Source organism: Sinocyclocheilus grahami, unplaced genomic scaffold, assembly GCF_001515645.1.
Source record: "Sinocyclocheilus grahami isolate Dianchi unplaced genomic scaffold, SAMN03320097.WGS_v1.1 scaffold179.1, whole genome shotgun sequence".
NCBI lineage: Eukaryota > Metazoa > Chordata > Actinopteri > Cypriniformes > Cyprinidae > Sinocyclocheilus > Sinocyclocheilus grahami.
The window spans coordinates 650,820-675,260 of record NW_015505358.1 but is presented as its reverse complement, the minus strand read 5'-3'; the positions used below and the strand labels follow the sequence as shown (position 1 = coordinate 675,260).

The window sequence follows — 24,441 nt, the reverse complement described above, 5'->3', positions numbered from 1 at the left end:
GCAGTAATGTGCTTATAATTATTATGGAATGATGAAATAATGCAACAATGCAAAATCTTTTTTTTTTACTTTTATAAAATTATTTTAAAAAAGACCAAATCATTTGGAAAGTATGCATGCACAGTTAGCATAAAACTCCAACATCTCCTTAAAAAGTTCTTCATTATACAGTCCACTGCAGCTCTAAACAATGCTCTGAGCAGCACAGATATTCATTCTGACCAAGCCTACATTAATCTCAGTGTGAAAAGGGTCTATCAGCAGAGACCGGCTCTCAGAGCAGCATGTTTTCAGGATCGCACAGTATGACCCTCAGTTTGCATGGAATTGCATGGGATCGCATATGAAAGCCACACGGGTAAATGTTGATCTTCCATTAGTGATCTCAGCTTTGACAGCGCTGGGACAGACAATTATTTCCCATGAAGTCTTGCTTATTGCCTGATTAAATGAGGAGGACAAACTGTCCACTTGGGCTCAGGCTGGTAAGTTTACAAAATATAATCAAATTCAATATATATTTATTTTTGTTTGTTCATTGTGTTTCCACTTAACTTTTGCTACATGCAAAAATGACTGTATTTATACATGCATGTTTGCATATGCATGCAACTTCCAAAAAGGCATAAATGATATTTAAAAAACATTTACAAGCTTGTTTTGAAAACATTAGCTGCTGCATTTGTTTTATTCCCATGTTTAAGTTGTTTCTTTAATTTCACTTTAAGCCGTACACTTGTTGTATTTTTTGTCAGCTGTTCCCCCTTTATGCCTCAAAGGCCTGTTTTTTTCTGCTGATGTAGTTGAATGGGGATTATGTGTGAACCACATGTCCAGTCCTTTTGTTTTTACCTTTTTGTTGTCTTTTTGAACCTCGTGGGTAAACGGAGGAAGGTAGAGCAGATGAAAGGGAACTATGCAGCACAGGTCAACAGGAGCAGCAGCGTTTGAGCTGGAGCTCAGCAGAAGGCAACAGGTCTGAAATGAGGGCCAAGCATTACAGAGTAACTCAACTTAAAGAAAAAAGACATTATCATGTCCTTAAACTACATCAAGAACTTCTATGAGGGATGTGTAAGTAAGACAATGTGTCTCCGTTTTATTCTCTTTTTTTCTGATGTTTCATTATTTTTGTGGCAAAATCAAGAAATCACATTATTAGGTTTTCTGAATTTTAATATATTTAGTTTTAATGGGTGCTTCATTCTAGCGACAAACTTGTCAACAGATTTGTTTTAACGTTTTAGTGAATATTGATTTCACCAGTTTTGTTTGTCTTAGTGGTCATAAAGCAACTGTATGTGTAGTTTTGTGTATTTTTGCGACTTTGAAGCCCCCTTTGAGTCGAATTCACTGTAGTATCACTGTCGGATAGCTGTGTACGTGCATTTGTTGCGGCCGTAAAGCAATCGCGGAATTTCATACCCGCTCATCTCCCAGGGCTGCGTTTCCCAAAAGCATCGAGATCATAGAACAATCAATTTAGATCAAAGCTTTTGAGAATTGCAGCACAAAACAGTGTGATGGCAGGAACTAAGCTTTTCGAAACTTTTAATCAATTGAACCAGTTGCTTCGCAAAACGATTCACTTGTTCGAAGCGCTCGAAATGCCAAAAGCTAGTGACGCCTACTGGTCAAAACTGTGTAAATGCAACAAAAACTCAGTCTAAAATATGAATAAAAACAGCTTTAACAAACCCATTGTAAATGTTTTATCGAAAGTGTTATCTATTAAATGCAACTAGTAGCTGTATAATATGTGTATATATGGTTAATCAGCGACTGCTCTTCCTTTTTACTATACAGATGTGTCATTAAGAATGTATACAAACAAACTTATTAAATCGACCCCAGATCAGGTAAAAAATATACAGACACTGGTTCATGGCTTGACTGAATTGACAGAACTGAAATATCCGAACATTTAGAAAAACGTTGTGACGTAACAAAGCCTCATTCACTGAAATCACGTGACTTCGGCAGTTTGAAACGTGCTCCGAATCACTGATTGGAAACAAATGATTCGCAAAGGTTTCGAAGCTTCACAAATTAGTGATTTAAAATCGCTGGGGTGGCGTGGGAAAGACAGAAGCCATTCCCTTTATGATTTTTTGAAACGGATATTTTGAGGTGAAAAAATAAAAAATAAATATATATATATATATATATATATATATATATATATATATATATAATATATGCGGTTGCTTTAAATTAAGTTGTTTTATATATGTTCTGACGTACCTATTTTGTTTGATTCGTGGTCTTTTTGTAGCTCCGGCCTCCGACTGTGATTGGTCAGTTCCACACCCTGTTTTTCGGCTCCGTGCGCATGTTCTTCCTGGGCGTTCTGGGATTTGCGGTTTACGGGAATGAGGCCCTTCATTTCAGCTGTGACCCCGACAGGAGGGAGCTCAACCTCTTCTGTTACAATCAGTTCAGACCTGTAACGCCGCAGGTAAAGTTGCAAAAACATCTTAAGTTAGTAATACAGATGGAAAGCTTTAATTGAGTGTCAGATTTTACACGTTTTTTATAAGAACTAATGTTTGAACGGTGAGAAAAAAAGATTGAAAGGTGTTCTCAGAACAACAGGATTTTACATAAATGTCAGGATGGGGCAAGTTGTCACATACAGTTTAAACGTTTATATATTTTATAATTCATATTTTCTATTGGCCTCAGTTATTTGTAAACTTATATATAAACTATATATAAACTTTTTTGTATTTGAAGGTATTTTGGGCCCTGCAGCTAGTGACGGTTCTTGTTCCAGGGGCCGTATTCCATCTGTATGCGGCATATAAAAGCATAGACCAAGAGGATATTCTGGAACGACCAACCTACACAGTGTTCTACATCATTTCTGTACTGCTACGGATCGTCCTGGAGGTGGCTGCGTTCTGGCTCCAGAGTCGTCTCTTTGGATTCCTGGTTCATTCGCTGTACTTCTGTGATGCCAGTTCACTAGAGAAGATATTCAAATTCACTAAGTGTATGGTTCCTGAGCACTTTGAAAAGACCATCTTCCTCAGTGCAATGTACATTTTCACCATTATCACCATGATTTTGTGTATGGCTGAGATTTTTGAAATCCTCTGCAGAAGGCTGGGCTATTTAACACATCAATGAAAATCACCAACTTGAAAACCCAAAAGAACATTTTTCATATAATCAAACTGCATGCCTTCCATCCAGGGGTTTTGACTATTTTCTGCCTTACTGTGAATGAAACACTGTGAGAGGCAGAAATAAGTGTTTGTAAATATTTGGCACAATAATAATCTACTGTTCATTTGACTTATTCTCTAAAATAATCAATGACTTGTAATGCTTTTGTCATGAAACATTTCTGTCTTGTGTATTATTGTAGATGTATGTTTCATTACAAATATTAAATATCCAATTAAAGTTTTAACTGAAAGTATGCTTATTATAGAATTTGTAATTAGAAACATAAAATAATGCATATTATTAATATGCATATCTCATTTTGAGGTAAGAACACTGTCAACAAGTTTTTAATAATAGAACTTTAATTTCCGTTTTTTTTCCGTTTTTTTCTAAAGGACATCTTGTAATCAGAGTAAAACAAAAACAAACAATTAAATAAGAAGAAATCAGCTGCCTTTATGGGCAAAACAAAAGAAATATTCATGAACTTCTATAAATGATGACCAGTCCATAAGATAAATAACAGTTGTAATTTCTAAAATGCCATAAATTCAACCTAGACACCTCAAAATCTTGAATATGTAATACTGTAAACATGACATGAAAGTTCCTTCAGTATAAACTCAGTTTAACTTCATCTCAGCATTTTTAAATACTCAGACTATTAATATAAATACCATAAACTGCCTGTTACTTCATATGATATCCGTATGTTTAATATGAGATAGCACTTATACCTTCTTTAAAGACATTTAAAAGGACTTAGGCTAAAAATTCATACATTCAAACAGTCAGACAAGTTCACCAGACAAGACCCTTTCATCTGATGGCAAGAAACACCTGAAAAAGCAACTGTCCCTTCAAATATACAATTCATTTTCGTTTACTTCAACACAAGCCACTCTTCAAAAGTAATTACAGTACATGATAGCAATTATGTGTGTGTATTTGTGTAAATATGTATGTGCGTATATGTGTGTATGAACACATACATAGGTATGTGCACATATAATTGACTTAACAGTGACTGGAATGTTGTGCCATATGATTAATTCAATGAAAATTCATTTAAAAGAGCTTCAATATTGATGACACGGCATTCAGTCTATCAGCTCGCTAGAAAGTGCTTCGAATAGTCATCTTAATGCACGATACTTACCGCTTTTAATATAATAATATGATGTCATATGCAGATCTATACTATTAAAAATGCCTTGTAATGACATTTCTTTGCTTAAGTGCAGAAAAATCTAAAAATTAAATAAGGAAACGAGGTATGATACATTTAGAAAAATACTATACGGTGGAGAAGGTTTAAACTGTTTAAAGAATTTATCAACACTTTTGGGTTCATAATCTTGAACGCACATAATGCAGTTAAGTTATAAAGGTGCCAGCAAAAATATACAACAGCATACAAGGCAATGTCATAGCACAGCTTAATGCAAACTTTAACATAAATAATAATTGCAATCTCAAAAAGCAACCACGTTACCTCATATTAGTTCAACTTAATGACCACCACTATTGTTAAGTGCATAAATAGGGTACATCGAATGAACTTCTCTCATCGAGGGATATGCAAACATCTTCTTAAAAGGCACAAGCAAAAGTCAAAGACGATTTCAGTAAGAACGGCGACTGGTATTTTGTATTATAATTGGGACGTAATGATGCACTTCCAGTCCTGTGAAACTCAGAATTATAGTTTTCATGAAATACTGATATAATTGTTTTGCATGTATTGTTGCAAATATGCAGCTTGTACATGTTGAAAGTTGAAATTGATATGGCAGGAGAATATGGCATGTGCATTGAACATAAATGCAAGATGTTGTGCATATTCTGTGTATTATGTTTCTGCCTATGCTACCAAAACTCCTTGGTCAGACTCTAACGCCAAAAACACACTCTAAGCAAGTTTGATTTTGTGCATCTTTGCCTTCTGAAATGTGTCAGACTGCAAGGGGGCGCTAAGGGTCAACTACTGAGCAAGTTAGTTAAAGTTTGTTAAACTTGGCATGTTTACAGCAGCTACCTGAATAATAACACATCCGGGTTAATGGCATAGACACTTAAAGGTAACTCTATCGCCCCCTTGAGTACAGAAGTTTGCAACCGCCAGTGCAACACAAGAACCCACATAATGTATGTTGAATGCAACCATTGAATACTTGCATGAAGTATGTTTCTGGTCTGAGCTTCAGTTTTAACTTCTGAATGCAATTATACAGTGCTTACAAAGTCAGCTTTTAGGCGATTTATCAGCTGCATCTTCAGATGTGATTCTGAGGGACGCAATAGCTTTTGCACAGATGTAGACGCTCTCCTCCTTCTTATCGTCTTTGCTAGGAAGGCCAGTGGAAGAGGTTGCTATTCCTCCACTGTAGGCCACTCCAGGATCTGGGACAGAGGCTGAGGTCCGGCCCGAACTTGCTGTTTCTAATATGTTCCCCTGTGGAATTGATGGGAGCGAATTTCTCTCCCCAGCAGCACCAGATGTCAACATGGTGGGCATTCTTATCCCTCCAATAGGGATCATCGGAACAGGCGTTGGCACCTGTCCTTGAGAATGCAAAGGCAAATGGCTGAAGATGTCTGGCTGCAGGGTTGTGGACAGATCTTGACCGCTGCATAGGCCAACAGGAACATACAGACTTTGAGGAGTATCCCCTTGATCCTGTAAAAAAAAATGAATGTCTTTCTTGATGCTGACAGATTCATTCTGGTATGTAAACTATTTTCAGAGAATTAAATAAAGTCATCGGACTTGGTGTAGATTTGGTGTGAATTTTTTTTTTTATTATTATACTGTTATGCCATTAAGGCTTGGCACCAGAATTGGCTGTATAGCAATATTTTACCCCAAAATTCTGGCATTATACTCATTCATGAAGATTTTATTCTATACAAAGAAAGTGTATAATGACCATATATTAAGAGTTAATAGTTTACAATTGATAAGGTACACTTTTGTCTCTAAAAGCAATGTGTAAAATGCAATGTGCCTTCCTGTAGCTCAGTCAGTATCAGTAAAGCAATGCCAAGGTCACGGGTTAAATTCCAAGGGAAAGCAAGACTTGATTGTGTACCTTGAATGCAATATATGTCGCATTGGATAAAAGCATCTACCAAGTGCATAAATGTACATCTAAAAGCATACCCTTCCGGCATCTGAGCGCACTCCGATGACTGGTCGAAAGGGAGAAGCTTGAAATCTCACACTCCTTCCCGGATCCATGAGGGTCCTGTGCTGATAAGACCCCCTCCGTGGGGACACGGCCCTGAGCACCCCTTTTTGTCGACCCAGTGGAGACTGCGCTCGTTGCCCCGATGGGTCCAAACCTGTAGGTCTTACAGGTGACAGCTGCCGGATAGGTGAAAAATCCCCTCTGATGCTCAGATCTCTCCTTGGAGAAATGGCCCTCAAAGGAGATGAATCACGGCTTGACAAAAGGTGACATTGTGGTGAGAGATCTCCTTTCGGGGACATGTACCTCTGGCGAGGTGAATCCCAACAAGGCGTCAGCAGCTGAGGTGGGCAAGGCTCAGAGGAACTACTTGACTGCTCAAAGTTCAGATCATCATCAGTACTTGGAGAAGAAACTCCAAGCTGTTCCTTCGGTGGATTGCGGCTCGGGTCAAAGTGTTTAGGGAGACAGCCAGACAGACATAGCTTGTTGACTGCATAGGACTGAGGACTTGTGCTTCTGGACAGTGTTTTTGGTGTAGAATCACCATCACATTCATCATCTTCATCATCATCTTGTTCATCCTCATCAACGCCATCAGAATCTTCCACATCTGAGAACTGATGTTTTACAATTGTTTCCACTGGCATGATGCCTAAGGACTTCTGCATGTCATCTACACAGGCAGTAAGAGAAAAAAAAACGAAATTAGTGTATTGTTCTAATATTTAACCTTTTACATTGCAGAAAAAAGTAGTGTTCTTAAATGAAAAGCATCTACATAATAAAATTATTCCCTACACATTTTTTTAAATACTGTATATAGGGATGCTAACACCTTGCTGCTAACAAATGTAGTTTCACTAAAAGCCTTGCTACTTGTATTAGCTATGCTACTGCCCAGTGTTGCAGAAGTAGTAATGTTCCTACCAGCATCCTCTGTATTGTCCATAACTGCGGGCGAAACTCCAAGTTCAAGGCATTTTTTCATGTGAGCTTTTGACTTCATATGCTTGGTGAGATTCCCTAAAAAACACAGGGGTTATTTTTCTATCCCAATCTTTTGCAATCATGCTTGAATGTGAATGTGGTAAAACCAACCTTTAGTTTTGAAAGCAAAGTTGCAGCACTTGCAGATGTAGGGTCTCACATCCGTGTGCGTTCGTATGTGTTTCTTGAGCATGCTTGGCTTCTTACAACGAATGCCACACTCTTCACATATATACTTTCCCCGACCACGGCCTCTCACGTACACATATTCCTCATTGGACTTATAACTGATAGAAATAAACAACCAGAACATTTCCATTACGATGCGTTACTACAGTCACATATGAACATCAGCATTATCAAAGTACATATACATACCCTCCTTCAAAAATCTTCACACGGACTGGTTCTACTTGCCGTATGGTGGACGCAGCATCCTCTCGTAAAGATCTGCACCTCTGGCTAATGTCTCTTAGCCTCACGTCCTGTTTTGTATCTTCCTCTCTGTAGTCCAGTGTTACCTGCAATAGTTCAACAGACTTTATGGAACAGATGGCTAAATAACATACAGGTAAATATAGCACAGCAGCAAGTGGCAAATCAGCTAAAACCTACAACAGATAACATACTTGTTCTTGCTTCGGTCTCCAGGGGGTGGATGTCACAAGTAGTCCAGGTTGATACATGCTAGCGATTGAATAAATAGCATTATGCCTCCTCTGTTTGGATCGGAGAAGAGCAAGAACCATCCCAGTGCTAAGATCGAGTGGGTTAGGGTTATGGCATCTCACAAACCACGAGGCATACTCTGAGAAATTTGCAGCTGTTTGGGTGCTATTTGGCTTAGTGGAGTTGAGATAGCACCAGCTCACACAAGTAGTAGTGTGAAGACCTGGAAACCTGGAGAACAGTAAAGCACCAGTGATTGCCGAGGGCACTGCACCTATAGCAGAACTAGAATGATTACTAGCCATTATGTGTTCAGGTGTTGGTTTTTGCTCCATTATAGCAGCATCTTGAGGAATTCTGGCAGAAGATAACTCTGGATTGCTGTAAAAGTCTAGGCTGGGCTCATCCATATCTACCTCCTCAGTGGGCTCACATGGCTCTGGGGTGCTTCCTGATTTGAAAGCTTTCTTGGGACTTTCTTTTTCAGCTTCAAGATTTCCCAACTCCACAGCACTAAGCTCTTCAACAATCTGGCCATAAATGTTCTCATCTTTGACTCGTTTCTGCTGCTTCGCTTCGATGAAAAGTTCAATGCTACTTGCAGGTGAGAGCATGCGTTTGTTTGCTCCACCACTGGGGGCCTCTGTAGTTGAGATGGTTTTGGAGGTTAATGATAGCGGTATGCCTGTATTTAGCTTTGCTGGTGATGCCTGAGGGCTGCGCAGTAGTCGCCTAGGGTGCCCTGATATTGGAGATAGTTCACAATCTAAGTTATTTTGTGGCATGACAATGGCAAGACTTTGACAGGAGGATATTTTGTGATCTATGTAAGAGATAGGATTCTGTGTTTGAGAATCCAGAATATGAGATATACTGGTGTACGTTACGTTCCCGTAAGATGGCACTTGCATCTGAATTCTAACAGGAACTAGCAAACCAGACGTACTTTGACTGGCTAATGCTTGCTGAGCTTGCGAAAGCACTGCTATCGTTGACAAAACATTGCCTAAACTCTGGGAGCAATCTTCCTGGGGTTTTCTTAAGCTAATATAAGATTCAGCTACCTTGGATTCTTCAGGCTCTTTCTTAATAAAAAGCATTATGCTATCCATATCATAAACATTGGGTTTAGCATACTGAGATGAGGCTTGCACTGGACTATAATGTTTGTGCTGGGGAGAAGGACCACCAGAAATCAAAGTGTACCTCATTTTCTCAATGGATCCCTCAGGTGTAAACGGTTTGCTTGGAGAGGTTGTTCTCTTGCTCATTTCATCTGAGACTGTGCCACCTTGCATCTCGGGTTCACCACTTAAGGATGCCTGCCTAACCAAGAAGGCCCTTCTACGCTCTTTAACCTCCTCTTGCCTAGATGTAGATGAAGGACAAAGACTACCATAATCGAAAGACTTGCTTCGAAATTCTGGAACCTCTGAGGGGAAATTATAAGGTGACTGCTCTGAAGCAGAACGTCTCATCTCTCGGTGATGACTCTGTGAACTTCCTGGTACAGATAAGAACTCCAAAGGCTTATTAAACTCATCTGGGTTGGATTGAGACACAAGGTTAATGTTTTCCTCTCTGTCGAGGGACTGGGAAAAACTTGAGCTGTGAGACAAATTGCTATCTTGACTTGGGCTTCTGGAAAGACTTGTGCAAGCAGATTCAAAACTAGATTCCCCAGATGAACATTCCATCTCTGCTAATCTCAAACGTTTCTTTTTGGGTGGTAGTTTTTCCATTGGAAACTGTGATAGGGTCTCACTCCTCTGTGGCCACTGGAACTCTTCAGTGTGCTTATCCCTTTGCTTGACCCCTACTTCCGGATGTTTTTCCGGTCTGTCAGGCTCCACGGTTACTCTGATCTCTGGAACTTGGATAGTAGACTGAGATGTTGGCTGCTTACTCATGTAAAGCTTTTGGTGACGAAAACCACTGCATCCCCATTGCCAGTCTGCTCCTTCTGTTCTGTGACCCTCCATGCTGTGCTCCTTTTCCATGAATCTGTAAATGGCAATTTTGTCTAAGGGATGTGATCTAACATCACTTGACCTTTCTGAAGAGTTTAGTCGGTTTAGTGAATTTGTGTGCTGTATGACAGAGATAAAATTGCTGCCAGCCCTTCTCTCAGTGTCAGAAAAGGCAGCATCTAAAGTAGTTGGCTTTGTCTCAGTGTCCTCTAAGTGTACAGAAGGCTTGTCTTGCACATGAAAGTCATCTTCCTCCAAGACATTTTTGTCTTTTCTTCGTTTCCTTGTGGAAGTTTCTGATAAATGGCTTGGAAAAACAGAACACGACTCGGTTTCTTGATAATTTTCAGCACCTAATTTGGAATCATCTACACTGTGAATTTTCAAGTCTGATTTTAAGCTACAGGCCAGATGAGTGTAGCAGTCTGATTCTGTGTGTCCTTCGTTAGCTGAGTGCTCAAACGCAGCTTGCCGCATGAGTCTTCTCATACCCATTGCGCCCCGGTAGGTGACATCAGCACCTGTCATTCTCTCATCAAATGAGTTACTGCTTCTTAGCCCTTGTGGTGTATTCAGATTCGAATTAGATGAGGTTGGAAGAGAATTACTGCGCAAGAATACACTACTCTCTGAAGCATTTTCCAGAAGGTCAGAGCTAGGGATTTGACATTCTTGGTAATCTTCCTCTTGGAAGGACTCTGAATCAATTTTTATTGATCGGACTAGGTCTTTTTTGCTTCTGTGAATGGAGGAGTCTGCGTCAACAGGCATTATGCCTTTGTTCAGTGTAATCATGAAGCTAGATGTGGCTTCATTTATGTCTGTCATGCAGGTTTGTACAGTGATTGATTGCTTTGGCCTGGTTGTTGGCCTATAACATTTGCCGAACATAATTTCTTGATACGATTTGGCACTTGCGCTCGACTGGTTGAACTGTTGCTCGGCACTCTCAGAACGCGAGAAGTATCCTGAATCAGTGCTGCCTTTACTGTATGAACTGGGCAGAGAAAGAGACTGATCAGAGTCTTGATTTTTCTTCTCTGAAAGACGAAGTGCCAGTCTTTGCTTGATGGGGGAGAACTCAACCATCTGGTCCACCTGAGCAACAGCAGCAGGTGCCGTCATTTCCCGGAATTGCCATAAAGATACTTTTCCTGATGACCCTGATGTTCCTGATGTTTCTTTGATATGGCTTGTTGTATCCAAGGACAAGTCCTCCACAACTTCTTCATCAGTGTCACTGCTCTGCTCAGCATCAGAATGCATTTCACCTTCTGCTACCACCAACTCTTCGTCCATATGCTTGCTGTCTTGTTCTGAAAATGAAACCAATCCTGCTTTTACTGCATGGGTGTGAGATTTTCGGTGTTTGTACAGGTTGCTCTTAGTTTTAAATGAGAAACCACAAGGAATACACGGATATGGTCGTTCGCCAGTATGAGAACGGATGTGCTTCTTTAGTACGCTGGGTTTGGCACAAGCTCTCCCACAATACTGGCATATATACTTCCCAGTCTTAACCGACTTCTGCTCCTTTTTGAGAAGGCCATCTGACAGCAGCTCATATTCCGATTGAAGATATCGTTTGTTTGGGAGAGGAATGTTCTTCCTCCTGAGCTGGATGTGACACTGTTCTCTAGATTTTGAGGTAAGAATATTTCCTGAAGCAAGGACCTGTGACTCCACACCAGGAGATGGACTTACAGCTGGGATCTGGGGTTGCTCCGCAAGTCTTATTTTGTCCTCTGAGCCAGAGGATTGGCCTCTTTGGGTCATCTCAGATGGCAAATGTTTTTCATCATCTTCGAAACTGATCATCTGTTTGGGACATTGCGCCTCACCTGAGGTTTTAGCAGCCTCCATGATAAGGATTTGCTATCTACAGTTGCTACATTGCCCTTAGTTTTGTCACAATGAACATCGTCTTGCTTTGATGAAAGTTCCTTTTTTAACGTGGATTAATAATCCTTCAGTGCTTTAAACAGTTCTCTGTGATTGTACAGCAGTCAGACAAACAGCATCATTTTCAAAATGATGAAATAATCATTTCCATATGTTCAAGAGCATGTTCAGTCAAGTTGTTTAAAAATGGTCTCCATCTCTATATGCGTTTAAGCCTGGGCACCACATCCAAATTGTCTGCAAACAGAAAAAAAAACATGTTGTCAGTAAACAAATTCAAAATGTTTTAAGTATAGTGAAGAATAACTTGAAGAGTATAATAAAATGCTGAGACAGTTATTTAAGTACAAAAGCCATCTTCAAGCGTCTTATGGGCCAAATTGGCCCATAAACTCACCATGCCCTGAGTAGAGTGTTTCTGAAGGCAGTCTGCCAGCACCATCTCTGTTTTTCTGAGGTTTGTGATTGATGTGAAGGTTGTCTCAAACTGTAAGGTCAGGAATTCCTCCATTAGAGAATTAACCAAACTACAAGTACAACAAGTACTCAGGTGGGGATAATGCAATTTATCTCTGTAACACCATCAATCATTCTGCACTCTAATCTCTATTTGGAATGTTGTTTTTTCTATTCAAAGGAAAACTCTTGCATTTGAAATAAAAACATTAAAAAAAAATCTAATATAACAAAGCGCTAATCCTGAAATATGAATGAAGATCGACTGAATAATATAGACTACCATTCAAAAGTTTGAGGTCAGTAAATTGTTTTGAAAGAAATTAATACTAAAAGTATTAATCAGCAAGGATGCATTAAATTGATTAAAATAGTGACAGTAATACATTTACAATGTTACAAAAGACTTATGTTTCAAATAAATGTTCTTTTGAACTTTCTATTCATCAAAGAATCCTGGAAAAATGTATTATGATTTCCACAAAAATATTAAGTAGCACAACCGTTTCCAACATTTATACTAATAATAATAATCATAATTTTTTTTTTAAGTTTCTTGAGCACCAAATTGGCATATTACAATTACTTTTGAAAGATCATGTGAGACTGAAGACTGGACTAATGATGCTGAAAATTCAGTTTGCCATAACCGGTATAAATCAAATTCTAAAATATATTAAAATAGAACAGTTATTTTAAATTGTAATAATATTTCACAATATAACTGTTTTACTGTGTTTTTGATTAAGTAAAAGCATCCTTGTTGAGCATTTAAGACTTTTTTCAAAAACATTGAAACAACTTATTGACCCCAAGTTATTGAATCTTGTTTCATCTTCAGAAAAGCAATAAGGCACCATGCACATTTATTTGTTTCTTAGTGCATTACAAAAGTCACAAAACAAATTCTTCTGAATGATTTCATACTGGCTATAGGGAAAGAGTGCTATGAAATCTGTTTTGAAAATGTTCAATGTAATGATGGATACAAGTGTTTGAGATTCAGAATAAATATTGTAGAAGATTAAGAATCTGGCACTGAAAAACCACATAAACAAAACAAATACATGTCAGGTACCTTGTAAAGTCAAGTATCCTGTAAAGAGAGTCTAAAGACTAGTGAATGAACCAATGAATCTTCATCCGTTAAGCAACACAAATGTCTGACCAAATTACACTAAAGTTTAAATTTTATTGGTCAAATAAGTCAACAGGTATAGTGCCACAATATTAAATAGAAAATTAAACAATAATATTGCTACTTACACCACCACCTCTGCCTACCCTCTTTGAAAAGATGTGCAAAAATTTGCATACATCAGAGTTTGTATAATGAGGTTACATAAGGTTATCTGGTTCAAACCTCTTAACTAGGACATTCAAACTCTGCAAGCAATCAGAGAAGAAATATCAAGCTCCGCCAGGCTATAAAGTCTAAAACCGAACCTTGACATGGTCTACAATGAAGTCAAATGTTTCCCACGGGTCGAGTTAGTATCTAAACAGCCTGTCTGTCTGGAGATAGCGAGCGGAGGAGAGAGCTGATGTAGGAATGACAAAACACAGCGATGAGTTGTGCTTTTTTCAAGGTCAATCTCAATCCTGCGTTTTCCTCAACACATTGGAGGAGAGATATGGAGGATAAACCTGCCAGATGCTAAATGCACCTTTAAAAACTGGGCTGATAAGTTAAATGTGTCAGTGGTGTTCAGTATTCAGATCTGTCCAAGTAACATGATGCTATTTCATCATTTAAGAACAACATCGAAAGTCTGCAACTGTCCAAGTTTGACCTTCAATCATCCTTTGGATGATCAGACATGCATCTGCATTAATGCATCTACAATAACAACAACCGGCGCAACATGTCAAAGCCAGAGGCGGGAAAATATAACCAGACTCAAGAGAATGTCATTACGTCATATATCAGCCCCCCTTGGCATCACTACCCGGCGGGATGCCTGGCTTCTCATGAAATACAGCAGTGTTGTGTCCTAAAACTACAGCAGGAACAAAATGTCCATAAAAGAGCTTATCCTGCTTCAAAAATGCAGAGCAGTCAAGGACTGACTTTGACGAGTCATCTGCTTTTGAGTCCAAGTAAGATGTACAACACAGTGATTGCCATCAATCTACAAACCTGGTGTCCAAATTCAGCCTTGTCCAATGTCTCCAGTCAAATGCAGATGTTCTCATAATTCCTGCTTCCTGTATTGCTGTACATCACCTTCAAGAAAAGACAAATGTGCCAGGAATAAGTCTCAACAGTCATCCATGTCTTGCTCAATGAGAGTACATTAGAAGAGCTACAGATGTAAGCGAGTCACCACAGAAAATACCTCACTGAGATGCGTATCCAGGAACAAAAATAGAAAAGGGGCCCTGTGAAGGGTTATGCAACGACCCACATTCGAGGCCACTTTAGCATCAGCGCAAGGAGAAGTGAATGGCCATGCTGTTTGTGAAAAGCAATTGGAATCAGGAAGGTTTAGCATAGAATAAAGCATAAAACCTAAACTGCACTGAAATAAAAGATTCAAGCTGTGTATATAGAATTGCAATATATAGCAGAAATAGTAAGTAATATGCTAATATGCTATTCCGAACACAGCATTAGACTATTTACAACTGGGACTGAAAGTCCTGATTGATGACATATTAGTCATGTAGCTCATGAGTGTGATAAACTGTCAGCAGCATCTTAAAAGCACCATTAAATCATAATTGTACATGATTTAGTGATGCACATTATTACAGAACAAAGTTTTTCAGCAGCGCTGGTTCCGGGAGTATTTTTCCCATAGGAAATTTTTTTAAATTCTTAGTTTGAGTTATAAGCCACGAATCAAACCAACCAGCTACGAGGAGAACCACAACATAAACTTTGATTTGAAGCAAAAAATATATGAAAATTCGGACAAAGAGCTTAACGGATTTAATGAGGAGAAGAACTACAATCCCATAAAGCATTGCAATGACAGAATCAAATAAAAATAATGGTGAAATATAAAATATTTGATTTAAAGGTGTTGATGTTATATTGAAACAATGTATTATAGGTTTTGTTTTGTTCTGTTTTTTGAAAGTGATTTCAGAGCTTATGTCATTCACAATTCTTCATGGAAGTGGGCGGTTCTTTTGCTGTGATTTGCTTGTTGTGATTCTCTGATTGATGGAGATTTCTTTGCAGAATTGGTAATGTCGTTTTTCACCAGGAATTAAGCTGTTTAATGATTATTTTAAAAATAAGTTGCCTTCAGCTTAAGCATATACCATCGTTTAACAATCCCAGAGCTCACAGTAGCTCACTGTCTTTAAATGTTTGTAAGTTATCGTTAAAAATCAGTTCCAAAATGGAGAAAATATATAAACACACACACACACACAAACACACATATATCAAGCCCTGCTCAGGGTGGTAAATCCTCACTACTTCTCAATTGGTCTGTAACCTTGACCTTTCAACACAATACAATTTACACCACTAAAAATATTTGACCTGCCGTGACTATCGTCTTAAGTTACAGTGGGGAAAGACAACTGGGTGCTGCATTAGAAGAGTGGAGGGGGTCAGGATAACATGATACAGTACAGATTCCGTCTTTGTGTTGTAGTCAAAGTCTGTTAAGTAACATTAGAGCTCTCCAGTATTAAAAAAGCAAGCCAGTGTCACTGTCACTATTGCCCATAATGCTCAGGGCTAGCGATTTGATCAAACCCCAAACCCTAAGCATTACATTTTGGCAAGCAACTTATTTTGATTCCTCAAATCTAATCATTCTAATCCTAATTCTTGATTTACCTAATAATATTGACTTACATTACAAAAAAAAAAAAAAAACATTTTCTTCTTCAGTTAATTTTTGTTGTTTTCCAGTACAAATATCACATTCTTAAATCAAGATGCATTTACTTAGCACATATGGTTAAAATATTAAGTTATGTTTTCTGAAAAATTAGTGTAAGCTTAAATCAAGTGAAAAAATTAAGTGATAATAAGCTAAAAACATGAATGATCCCTCAAATCTTAAGCCTTGATAATAGACTTACACTGAAAAAAATGACTTTCTTACTTTGTATTTTTGACTTTTGTGTAATACAAATATCTATACATTCTTAAATCAAAATGCATGTACTTAAAGGGATAATTCACTCAAAAATGAAAATTCTGTCATTAATTACTTACCCTCATGTCGTTCCAAACCCGTAAGACCTTCGTTCATCTTCGGAACACAAATTAAGATATTTTTGATGAAATGTGAGAGCTCTCTGACCCTGCATAGACAGCAACGCAACTGTAATGTTCCCAGGTCCAGAAACGTAATTAGGACATCGGTAAAACAGTCCATGTGACATCAGTGGCTCAACTTCAGTTTTGCAAAGCTACGAGAACACTTTTTGAGCGCAAAGAAAACAAAAATAACAATTTATTTAACAATTCTTCTCCCCCGAGTTACGTCTTCCGCCATTTTAAAGTATCACAACACATATACGCACGCTTTCCCTAAGCATAAACAACGCTGATTACGCAGATTGCGTTCATGTGTGCGCTTTCTCCCCCGAATGTAAACAACGCTGATTACGTCGATTACGCTCTTGGGTACTCTCCAAAATGGCGGAAGACGTAACTCGGGGGAGAAGAATTGTTAAATAAATTATGTTATTTTTGTTTTCTTTGCACTCAAAAAGTATTCTCGTAGCTTTGCAAAACTGAAGTTGAGCCACTGATGTCACATGGACTGTTTTACCGATGTCCTAATTACGTTTCTGGACCTGGGAACATTACAGTTGCGTTGCTGTCTATGCAGGGTCAGAGAGCTCTCACATTTCATCAAAAATATCTTAATTTGTGTTCCGAAGATGAACGACGGTCTTACGGGTTTGGAACGGCATGAGGGTGAGTAATTAATGACAGAATTTTCATTTTGTGGTGAACTAACCCTTTAAGAAGCAAAATAAACTTTTTCTGAAAAATTTAAGTAAATGTATCTTGATTTAAGAATGTAATTTATTGATATTTGTACTGGAAAACACGACAAAATACTTGCTAAGAAAGTAATATTTTGCACTGTATAATTGCCATCCAGTGGAGAATAAAACAAGGCAAAGAAATCCCATAGACTTTCATTGAAAAAGGGAACCAAGCTACATCAACACAAGCAACCACACAGAAATGTGCTACAAACTCACACAGAACTCTTTAAGAATCAGCACAGAGACACCCAAGCAATGGTGCAGCATGGGCAACTACCACTCTGTGCTTGAATAGTGATATTTTGCTAAGTCAGGAAAGCTGTGTGGACGTCTAGTTTATCAGATATGTTATAGTACAGAAGCAGTCCTGGAGATCACTTCATTTACTTTCACAGAATGCAGTAATGCATCATAGTGACACGAGCAGCCAGCGGAGGAGGAACCTTTGCACGCTATCAAATCACATGCAAATGTGCAGATTTCCGCTGGTCAGCAAACTCCTGTGCCTTAAAGCCAAGCAGCGGTACGGAGCCCCCGCTGGGACAGACCATCATATTTATAGGCAGACGAGAGACTTGACCTTCAATGCTTGTGGAGGATCAGCCATTTCAGGGCTGTTCCACAGTATACTTAATGCAGAATATAGAAAGCTGCAGTGCCTTGTGCTCTATATATATACGGCCTGTCTGTGCATGTCAGAGTCTGTTCTGGGAGTCATAAACCAGACGATTGACCCCTATGTTTACTTTGCCATTAGTTTGCATTGTTGGGCTTGTTAACTATGCCAGTATTTTGGTTCAACTGGCCTTTTATTATATAATATATTAGTAATATATTGTAATAATAAAATAAATGTTTTCTAATTGAATATATTTTAAAATGTAATTTATTCCTGTGATTAAAGATGATTTTTTTTTTATCATTACTCCAGTCTTCAGTGTCACATGATCCTTCAGAAATCATTCTAATATGCTGATTTGTTACTCAGTAAAAATGTATATTTATTATCAGTGATGAAAACAGCTGTGCTGCTTAATATTTTTGTGGAAACCATTATTCATATTTTTTCTGGATTCGTTGAAAGTTTGAAAGAACAGCATTTATTTAAAATAGAAATCTTTTGTAACAGTATAAAAATCTTTACTGTCACCTTTGAACAATTGAATGCATCCTTGTTGAATAAAGGTATTCATTTTTTAAATATATAACTTATTTTGCACACCATGATATTTATATATTTAAAATCTAATATCCTCTGATTAACTGACTAATCATCATTATCAAGTATGTGCAGATTCCTACTAGACAGGTTTGATAATGGCACTAAAAGTGTGCCATATGCAAATGGCCTTGATCTGGAAATGATACTGTAAATGCCACTCACCACGCATGTGCTGTGCAGAAATGAGGAATGTTCCCATGGCAACCAAACGACTATTCCTGCTGCGTTTTGTGTTCTTTGTCTCACATAAGTGGATATTCAATAGGCCAACAGGCATCTTCTGCACCTGTGACATCACATGCTCCGCTAGAGCCCCTTACACACAACGCCACATATAATCACTGCACACAAACGAGTGGGAACTCTGGAATATCACATGCATCTTTTACCAGGTAACCTACAAATGGGTTTAGTTTGATATAAAGCACATTTTTAATGATTTCAGTCCATGTACTGTAGAAAAAGATCTTTAAAGGGATTGTTCACCCCAAAATGAAAACTGTATCTTTATTTATTAATTTAGTTCCATATAGTTCCAAACCTGTATGCTGCTATATTTCTATGGAATATCTATGTAAAAATTTTGAAGAATATTCAAACGGCTTTTTCATAGAAACCAAGCACTTAAAAAAGCAAAACAGCTTTAAAGTAGTCCATTTCTGACTGACTCTCACAGACTGAATCGCAAATCTCAACACACGTGTGTTGTACGTGTATGATTCACTAGTTTAAGTATGTGGAATGGAGAATAAATTTATTAACTAAAAAAATACTTAAATTTCAGCCAAAGTCAACAAAAGCATTTGACTCAACTGAAGCATTGTGTGACTTCAGGAAACTATACCGTACAAATCATTTTTCAAAGTTGTAAATAAAACAAAGATTATTGGAGTATGTTTTACAATAAATACTATTTTCATTTCAAAGTTTCACTTTTAATTCAATGTGCTACTTGCCGTTTCTTTGTAATAATCATAAAAAATATTAGCAATTTCTGAGTGAAAATTGTTTCTATACCACATTTTGTACACTGTAAAATGACTTTTCAAAGTTGTAAATAAAACAAAGATTATTGTGGTATGTTTTAAAAGAAAATACCATTTCTGTACAAAATTTCATTTTTAATTTTATGTATTACTTGCAGACTCTTTGTAATTATTTGTGAGCTCACTAGCAATTTCTGAATAAAAACTGTTTCTACACCAAATGTTTCTCAGTGTATAGTGCACAAGCCATATATTCTACAGTTATGATTCTATAATGGTGATTTTGGTTTGTTTTACAGGTTTGGAGCAAATATCAAGATTTTTGGGTGTTCTATTTCTGCAAAGCAACGACTGTACGTTTCAGTTCTCACTGTGCATCTTTCCACTCTTTCTCCGACTAGAGAAGGTCACAAGCTTCAGTTTTAAAATAAATGCCTTGAGTTTCTCAGTGTTAGATGAACAGTGTTCTCTGATCACCATGGCAACACATGCTAAGTGCTATATCACAGTGAAAACTAACAATGAATGAGCTTCAGTTCAAGTGTGTGAGAAAGACTAGAATCACTAGGACTACATACATCACGATCAGAACCATTGTAACATGTCTGGATAGAGTTAATGCATGTCAAAACATGCCCAGACAAGCTCTGTTGACCAATGCCAACTCCAGTGACTAATATATATATATATATATATATATATACCAAAAATTAATATAAACACAAAATCCAAGGCGGCTGGTAGACCAAAGACAGTTTTGGTTTATACTACACTTTTAAAAATAAAGAGAGTTTTAACATCAATCCTACAGTAGAACCTTTTTGCATTCCTCAAAAAACCTTTCAGTAAAACGTTCTTGAAAGAACTATTTTTTTCTTAGTATGAAGAACAATTTAATATTCTAAATAACCTTTTTCAACTATAAAGAATATTTTGTGGAATGGGAAGGTTCCATGGATGTTAGAGGGATATTTCACCCAAAAATTAAAATTTTATCATCATTTAGATATAGATATATTAGATATTTTGAAAAATGTTGGCAACCAAACAGTTGCTGGTGGCCATTGAATTCCATGATTAGTTGTTTTTTTTCCATACTATGGAGGTCAATGGCCAGCAACTATTTTGTTATCGAATTCTTCAAAATATCTTCTTTTGTGTTCAACAGAAGAAAGAAATTCATTCAGGTTTGGAACAACTTGATGGTGAGTAAATTATGACAAAATTTTTATATTTGGGTGAACTAGCCTAACCCTTTAAATGTTCTTTATGGAACCAACAATTCCAATAAAGAACTCTTAATTTTAAGAGTGTAACAGTCTCAAAATTGCTAAATGTTGGTCAATCAAGTACAATTATGGGCAAAATGTTGGCTTAAATATTAAACTATAGAGAGAGAGATATTCACAAAAAAATTGACCAAAAGGCCAATCCTAACCACGTGCCAGGATGAAATGCCATCACATTACTATGTTCAGATCATAGTTTAGTTCAAACTCTCTCACCTGGCCAGATCTTCTCATTGAAACCCACTGCTCTCCTTCAGGTCAGGTTAAACGGTGCAGGTCCCATCCTCAGTGTGTGACTGCCAAGACTTCTCTCCATTAGGCACAGCTACAGCACCCTTACTTACTCACAAGAGCAGTGGGAAGTGGAAAATTATCATGTTTCTTGGCATAAACACATGAGTGTTGATTGGCTGAGGGCTGATGTCCATCACCGTGACAACACGCTGCTGGCAACAGCAGCAGCCGGAGAGGAATATACTTAGGGACAGAAATAGATTTATGCTCACTCTGGAGCGCCACAATCCCAGCAAAGAGGAAGGGAGGGAAAGCCGGAGGGAATCTGAGACGGAAGATGAACACAGACATAAGAAAGCAAGGACATTAGTTTAGAATATCACACCTGCAGCGCGCCATACTGCTCAATGTGTTGCACTGAGCCGTGCTGTGGGGATTTATTAGAACAACCTAAACATAAAGTGTGAATATCTTCAGAAAATATATAAATCTAGTTTCATAATGTAGCTTGCATATGCAGAAAAATGTTAAGGCTGTTAAAGGCTACTAAATTATCCTGCTGTTCACATACCTTCTGTCGCCTGATTGATGGTTCACACTTTTTGTAAAAGGTTTTTTAGTATAATTGTAAAATCATCCATCTTCAGCTCGTGGTTCACGTGTCTTTTTGCTGTGAAATCTGATTTTTGTGAAATAAACTTAAGCATAACTTTTATGTTGTTAGTGATATTTCAAGAAGAACACTTACTGGACTGAATCAACTTAGGTTTACTTGATTATCTATATTTCATTTTTTATGAAAATCATGTTCAAATGTGAGTATCAAATATGATCATCAGGCTTTTGAGGAACGTTTCTTTGTTCGTCTCTCTATCATCATTGTATTGCATTGCTTTATGTTTTAATCATAAAACTAAGCATTTAAATATCATCTTACTAAGACAAAATATTGGAGATATAGAGTGACAACTGATATTTATATGCATTTTATGTAAGTAGTCTGCTATACTGTTATAAAGATCTCACTTTTTGTCCATTAAAATATCAGCATCTGCACCAAATTGCATAATTTTCACCCAGAAATTCTGTCATTAATTACTCACCCTCATGTCGTTCTAAACCCGTAAGACCTTCGTTCATCTTCGGAACACAAATTAAGATATTTTTGATGGAATCTGAGAGCTGTCTGACTCTGCATAGACAGCAACGCAACTGAAATGTTCCCAAGTCCAGAAACGTAGCAAGGAGATCTGTAAAATAATCCATGTGACATCAGGGGTTCATCCGCAATTAAACGAAGCTACGAGAATACTTTTTGTCCGCAAAAGAAAAAAAAAAGACTTTATTCAACAATTCGTCTCCTCCACATCACCCTGGTGCCATTTTGGAGAATATCCGCTGGAAGTAAACAACGTAGGCTGTTCTGTGTCAGCTGCGTTTCGCCAGATCGGTTTCCTACGTTGTTGTGATTTGATCAGAATGGAAACAGCATATTCAGCGTTCTCATAGCTTCGTATAATTGCGAATGAACCACTGATGTCATGTGGATTATTTTACAGATCTCCTTGCTACGTTTCTGGAACATTTCAACATTTCAGTTGCTTTGCTGTCCATGGGAGGGACAGACAGCTCTCAGATTCCATCAAAAATATCATAAATTGTGCTTTCCGAAGATGAAAAAAGGTCTTACGGGTTTAAAACGACATGAGGGTGAGTAATTAAAAACAGAATTTAAATTTTTGGGTGAACTAACCCTTTAATTTCGTTTCGTCATTATTTTCGTCAAAGACCTTTCTTTCACCGACGACAACGAGACGATAACGAACTAAAACCCTTTCTGAATGACAAAACCTATGACGTAAATCTATTGACATTTTCGTCAACGAATAAAAACGAGACGAAAATGTTAGGGAGGGACGATTTGGGAAGATTTGAATTCATTCAGAACGAATCTGCTGCGTGGTTCGGAGGTTAGATGCGTACATATGAACCGGCGGGACATAAGCTAACATACACTTGCTGCACATTGCATAAAACATTCAAAAATGTCAATATGTGGGAGTAAGAGAAGAGCATACATATGGATAAATCTGACGACGCAAGAGAGAACTCAATTCGGTCGGGTTTTCTGAACGCAGACACTGAAGCATACACACAGAAAGCGCCTCTCACAGCGCGCGAGTCGCATGAACAGAGAATTACACACAAAATGATGTCGAATTGTCCGTTTTGAGAGTATTCACGTAAACACAGTTGATTACGTCTTAAGTGAACGTAAAAAGTAGGGAGAACGTGTATCAGTACATTGCATCCATTGCAGCTGTGCATTCGGTTTTAAAGGGACAGCAGCCTAATTTAGTTGCTATTGTCCGAATCATTGATATTACTCAAGCAACAACACTAAGACAGAAAATCACGCACTGCTCTTGACTGAAAAACTTTAGTAGCCCTAAAGATTCATCTAAATTTATTTATAGAAATAAATATGTCTGCTTGAAAGAATGAAGAATATGGTAAACAAGTTGCTATAAAGAATGCACAATTAGCCTATAGTATTTCATTAAAAAGAAGTCCATGTTCTTGTTCTTTATGAGAAGTGGTTTTATTTAATTTTAACATAAAGGCATGTTGTGTCTCACCGCAGTTAAATCTGTGTCTATCATGATAAAACCTTAATATCAAACCTATATAATGAGTTTGGAAATTTTGGAGAAATGCTTAATAAATCCACTGTAACTAAACCCCTTCGATTTTAGCCGACTAAATTTACTGTAGATTTAGTCGACTAAAATGTTATGATATTAGACTAAAACTAAAAACAATTCAGATGACTAAAATATGACTAAAACTAAATGGCATTTTTACGGAAGTTCTAAGCGGCCATGCATTATTTTTTTTCCTTCTTGTTTTCTCGTTATAACGACTTAATTTTCTCGTGATCTGGACATAACGGGAGTTGTTTTCTCGTTATAACGACTTAATTTTCTCGTGATCTCGACATAACGGGAGTTGTTTTCTCGTTATAACGACTTAATTTTCTCGTGATCTCTTATCAGAATGGAGTGAGGAACTAATTGAGAAATAAGATGGATTCATGTTATCAATTTTAATAACATGCACTTTAAAGGAACATTCACATTTTAATTTTATGTTGACTTTTTTTCTATTTGAATCAAATTACATTTCTTGCCATATTTCTACATCTTATCAGTTTTATTTTAATATCATTGATTTACTAGAATAGTTTTTGTTACTATTTTGAATTAGATTTTATTTTTATGTTTTGTTGTGAGTTTTGTCATTTTTTCTAGTTTTTTTTTAAAATGTCTATATAGATTTCTGTTAGAAAACACTCTCTGTCTTGAGAATGCCTCACCCCTCCTT

At 37.4% G+C, this 24,441-nt stretch overlaps 2 protein-coding genes across 5 annotated transcripts; one reads left to right on the top strand and one right to left on the bottom strand.

The window, feature by feature from the left end:
• The first annotated feature begins 929 nt into the window (after positions 1-929).
• Positions 930-3,148, top strand: LOC107594074 (gap junction epsilon-1 protein-like). The gene is made up of 3 exons (XM_016284022.1): positions 930-1,074; positions 2,276-2,458; positions 2,737-3,148. Exons 1-3 carry the CDS (start codon positions 1,036-1,038, stop codon positions 3,130-3,132), a joined length of 618 nt encoding a protein of 205 aa, XP_016139508.1. The 5' UTR covers positions 930-1,035; the 3' UTR covers positions 3,133-3,148.
• Positions 3,149-3,609: 461 nt separating this feature from the next.
• Positions 3,610-21,096, bottom strand: LOC107594073 (transcription factor HIVEP2-like). Of its 4 annotated transcripts, none has more exons than XM_016284018.1 (9): positions 21,040-21,096; positions 14,493-14,579; positions 12,294-12,383; positions 7,985-12,133; positions 7,734-7,876; positions 7,467-7,642; positions 7,296-7,391; positions 6,338-7,041; positions 3,610-5,854 (listed from the first exon to the last, which is right to left on the bottom strand). In XM_016284018.1, exons 4-9 carry the CDS (start codon positions 11,855-11,857, stop codon positions 5,420-5,422), a joined length of 5,427 nt encoding a protein of 1,808 aa, XP_016139504.1. In that variant the 5' UTR covers positions 11,858-12,133; positions 12,294-12,383; positions 14,493-14,579; positions 21,040-21,096; the 3' UTR covers positions 3,610-5,419. The 4 variants fall into 4 exon arrangements, with proteins under 4 accessions (XP_016139504.1, XP_016139505.1, XP_016139503.1 ...); XM_016284019.1 differs by lacking the exon at positions 21,040-21,096 and adding an exon at positions 14,692-14,733; XM_016284017.1 differs by lacking the exon at positions 21,040-21,096 and having other exon boundaries at positions 14,493-14,666.
• Positions 21,097-24,441: the final 3,345 nt, after the last annotated feature.

Excerpts from the sequence above, each read along its gene's own strand:
- LOC107594073 (XM_016284018.1), bottom strand. The coding sequence starts at position 11,857 with ATGGAGGCTGCTAAAACCTCAGGTGAGGCGCAATGTCCCAAACAGATG. Across the intron at positions 7,392-7,466 it reads CTTTGCTTTCAAAACTAAAG|GGAATCTCACCAAGCATATG; the intron begins GTTGGTTTTACC and ends TGTGTTTTTTAG. Across the intron at positions 5,855-6,337 it reads TGCGCTCAGATGCCGGAAGG|GATCAAGGGGATACTCCTCA; the intron begins GTATGCTTTTAG and ends TTTTTTTTACAG.
- LOC107594074 (XM_016284022.1), top strand. The coding sequence starts at position 1,036 with ATGTCCTTAAACTACATCAAGAACTTCTATGAGGGATGT. Across the intron at positions 1,075-2,275 it reads AGAACTTCTATGAGGGATGT|CTCCGGCCTCCGACTGTGAT; the intron begins GTAAGTAAGACA and ends GTCTTTTTGTAG. Across the intron at positions 2,459-2,736 it reads TCAGACCTGTAACGCCGCAG|GTATTTTGGGCCCTGCAGCT; the intron begins GTAAAGTTGCAA and ends TTGTATTTGAAG.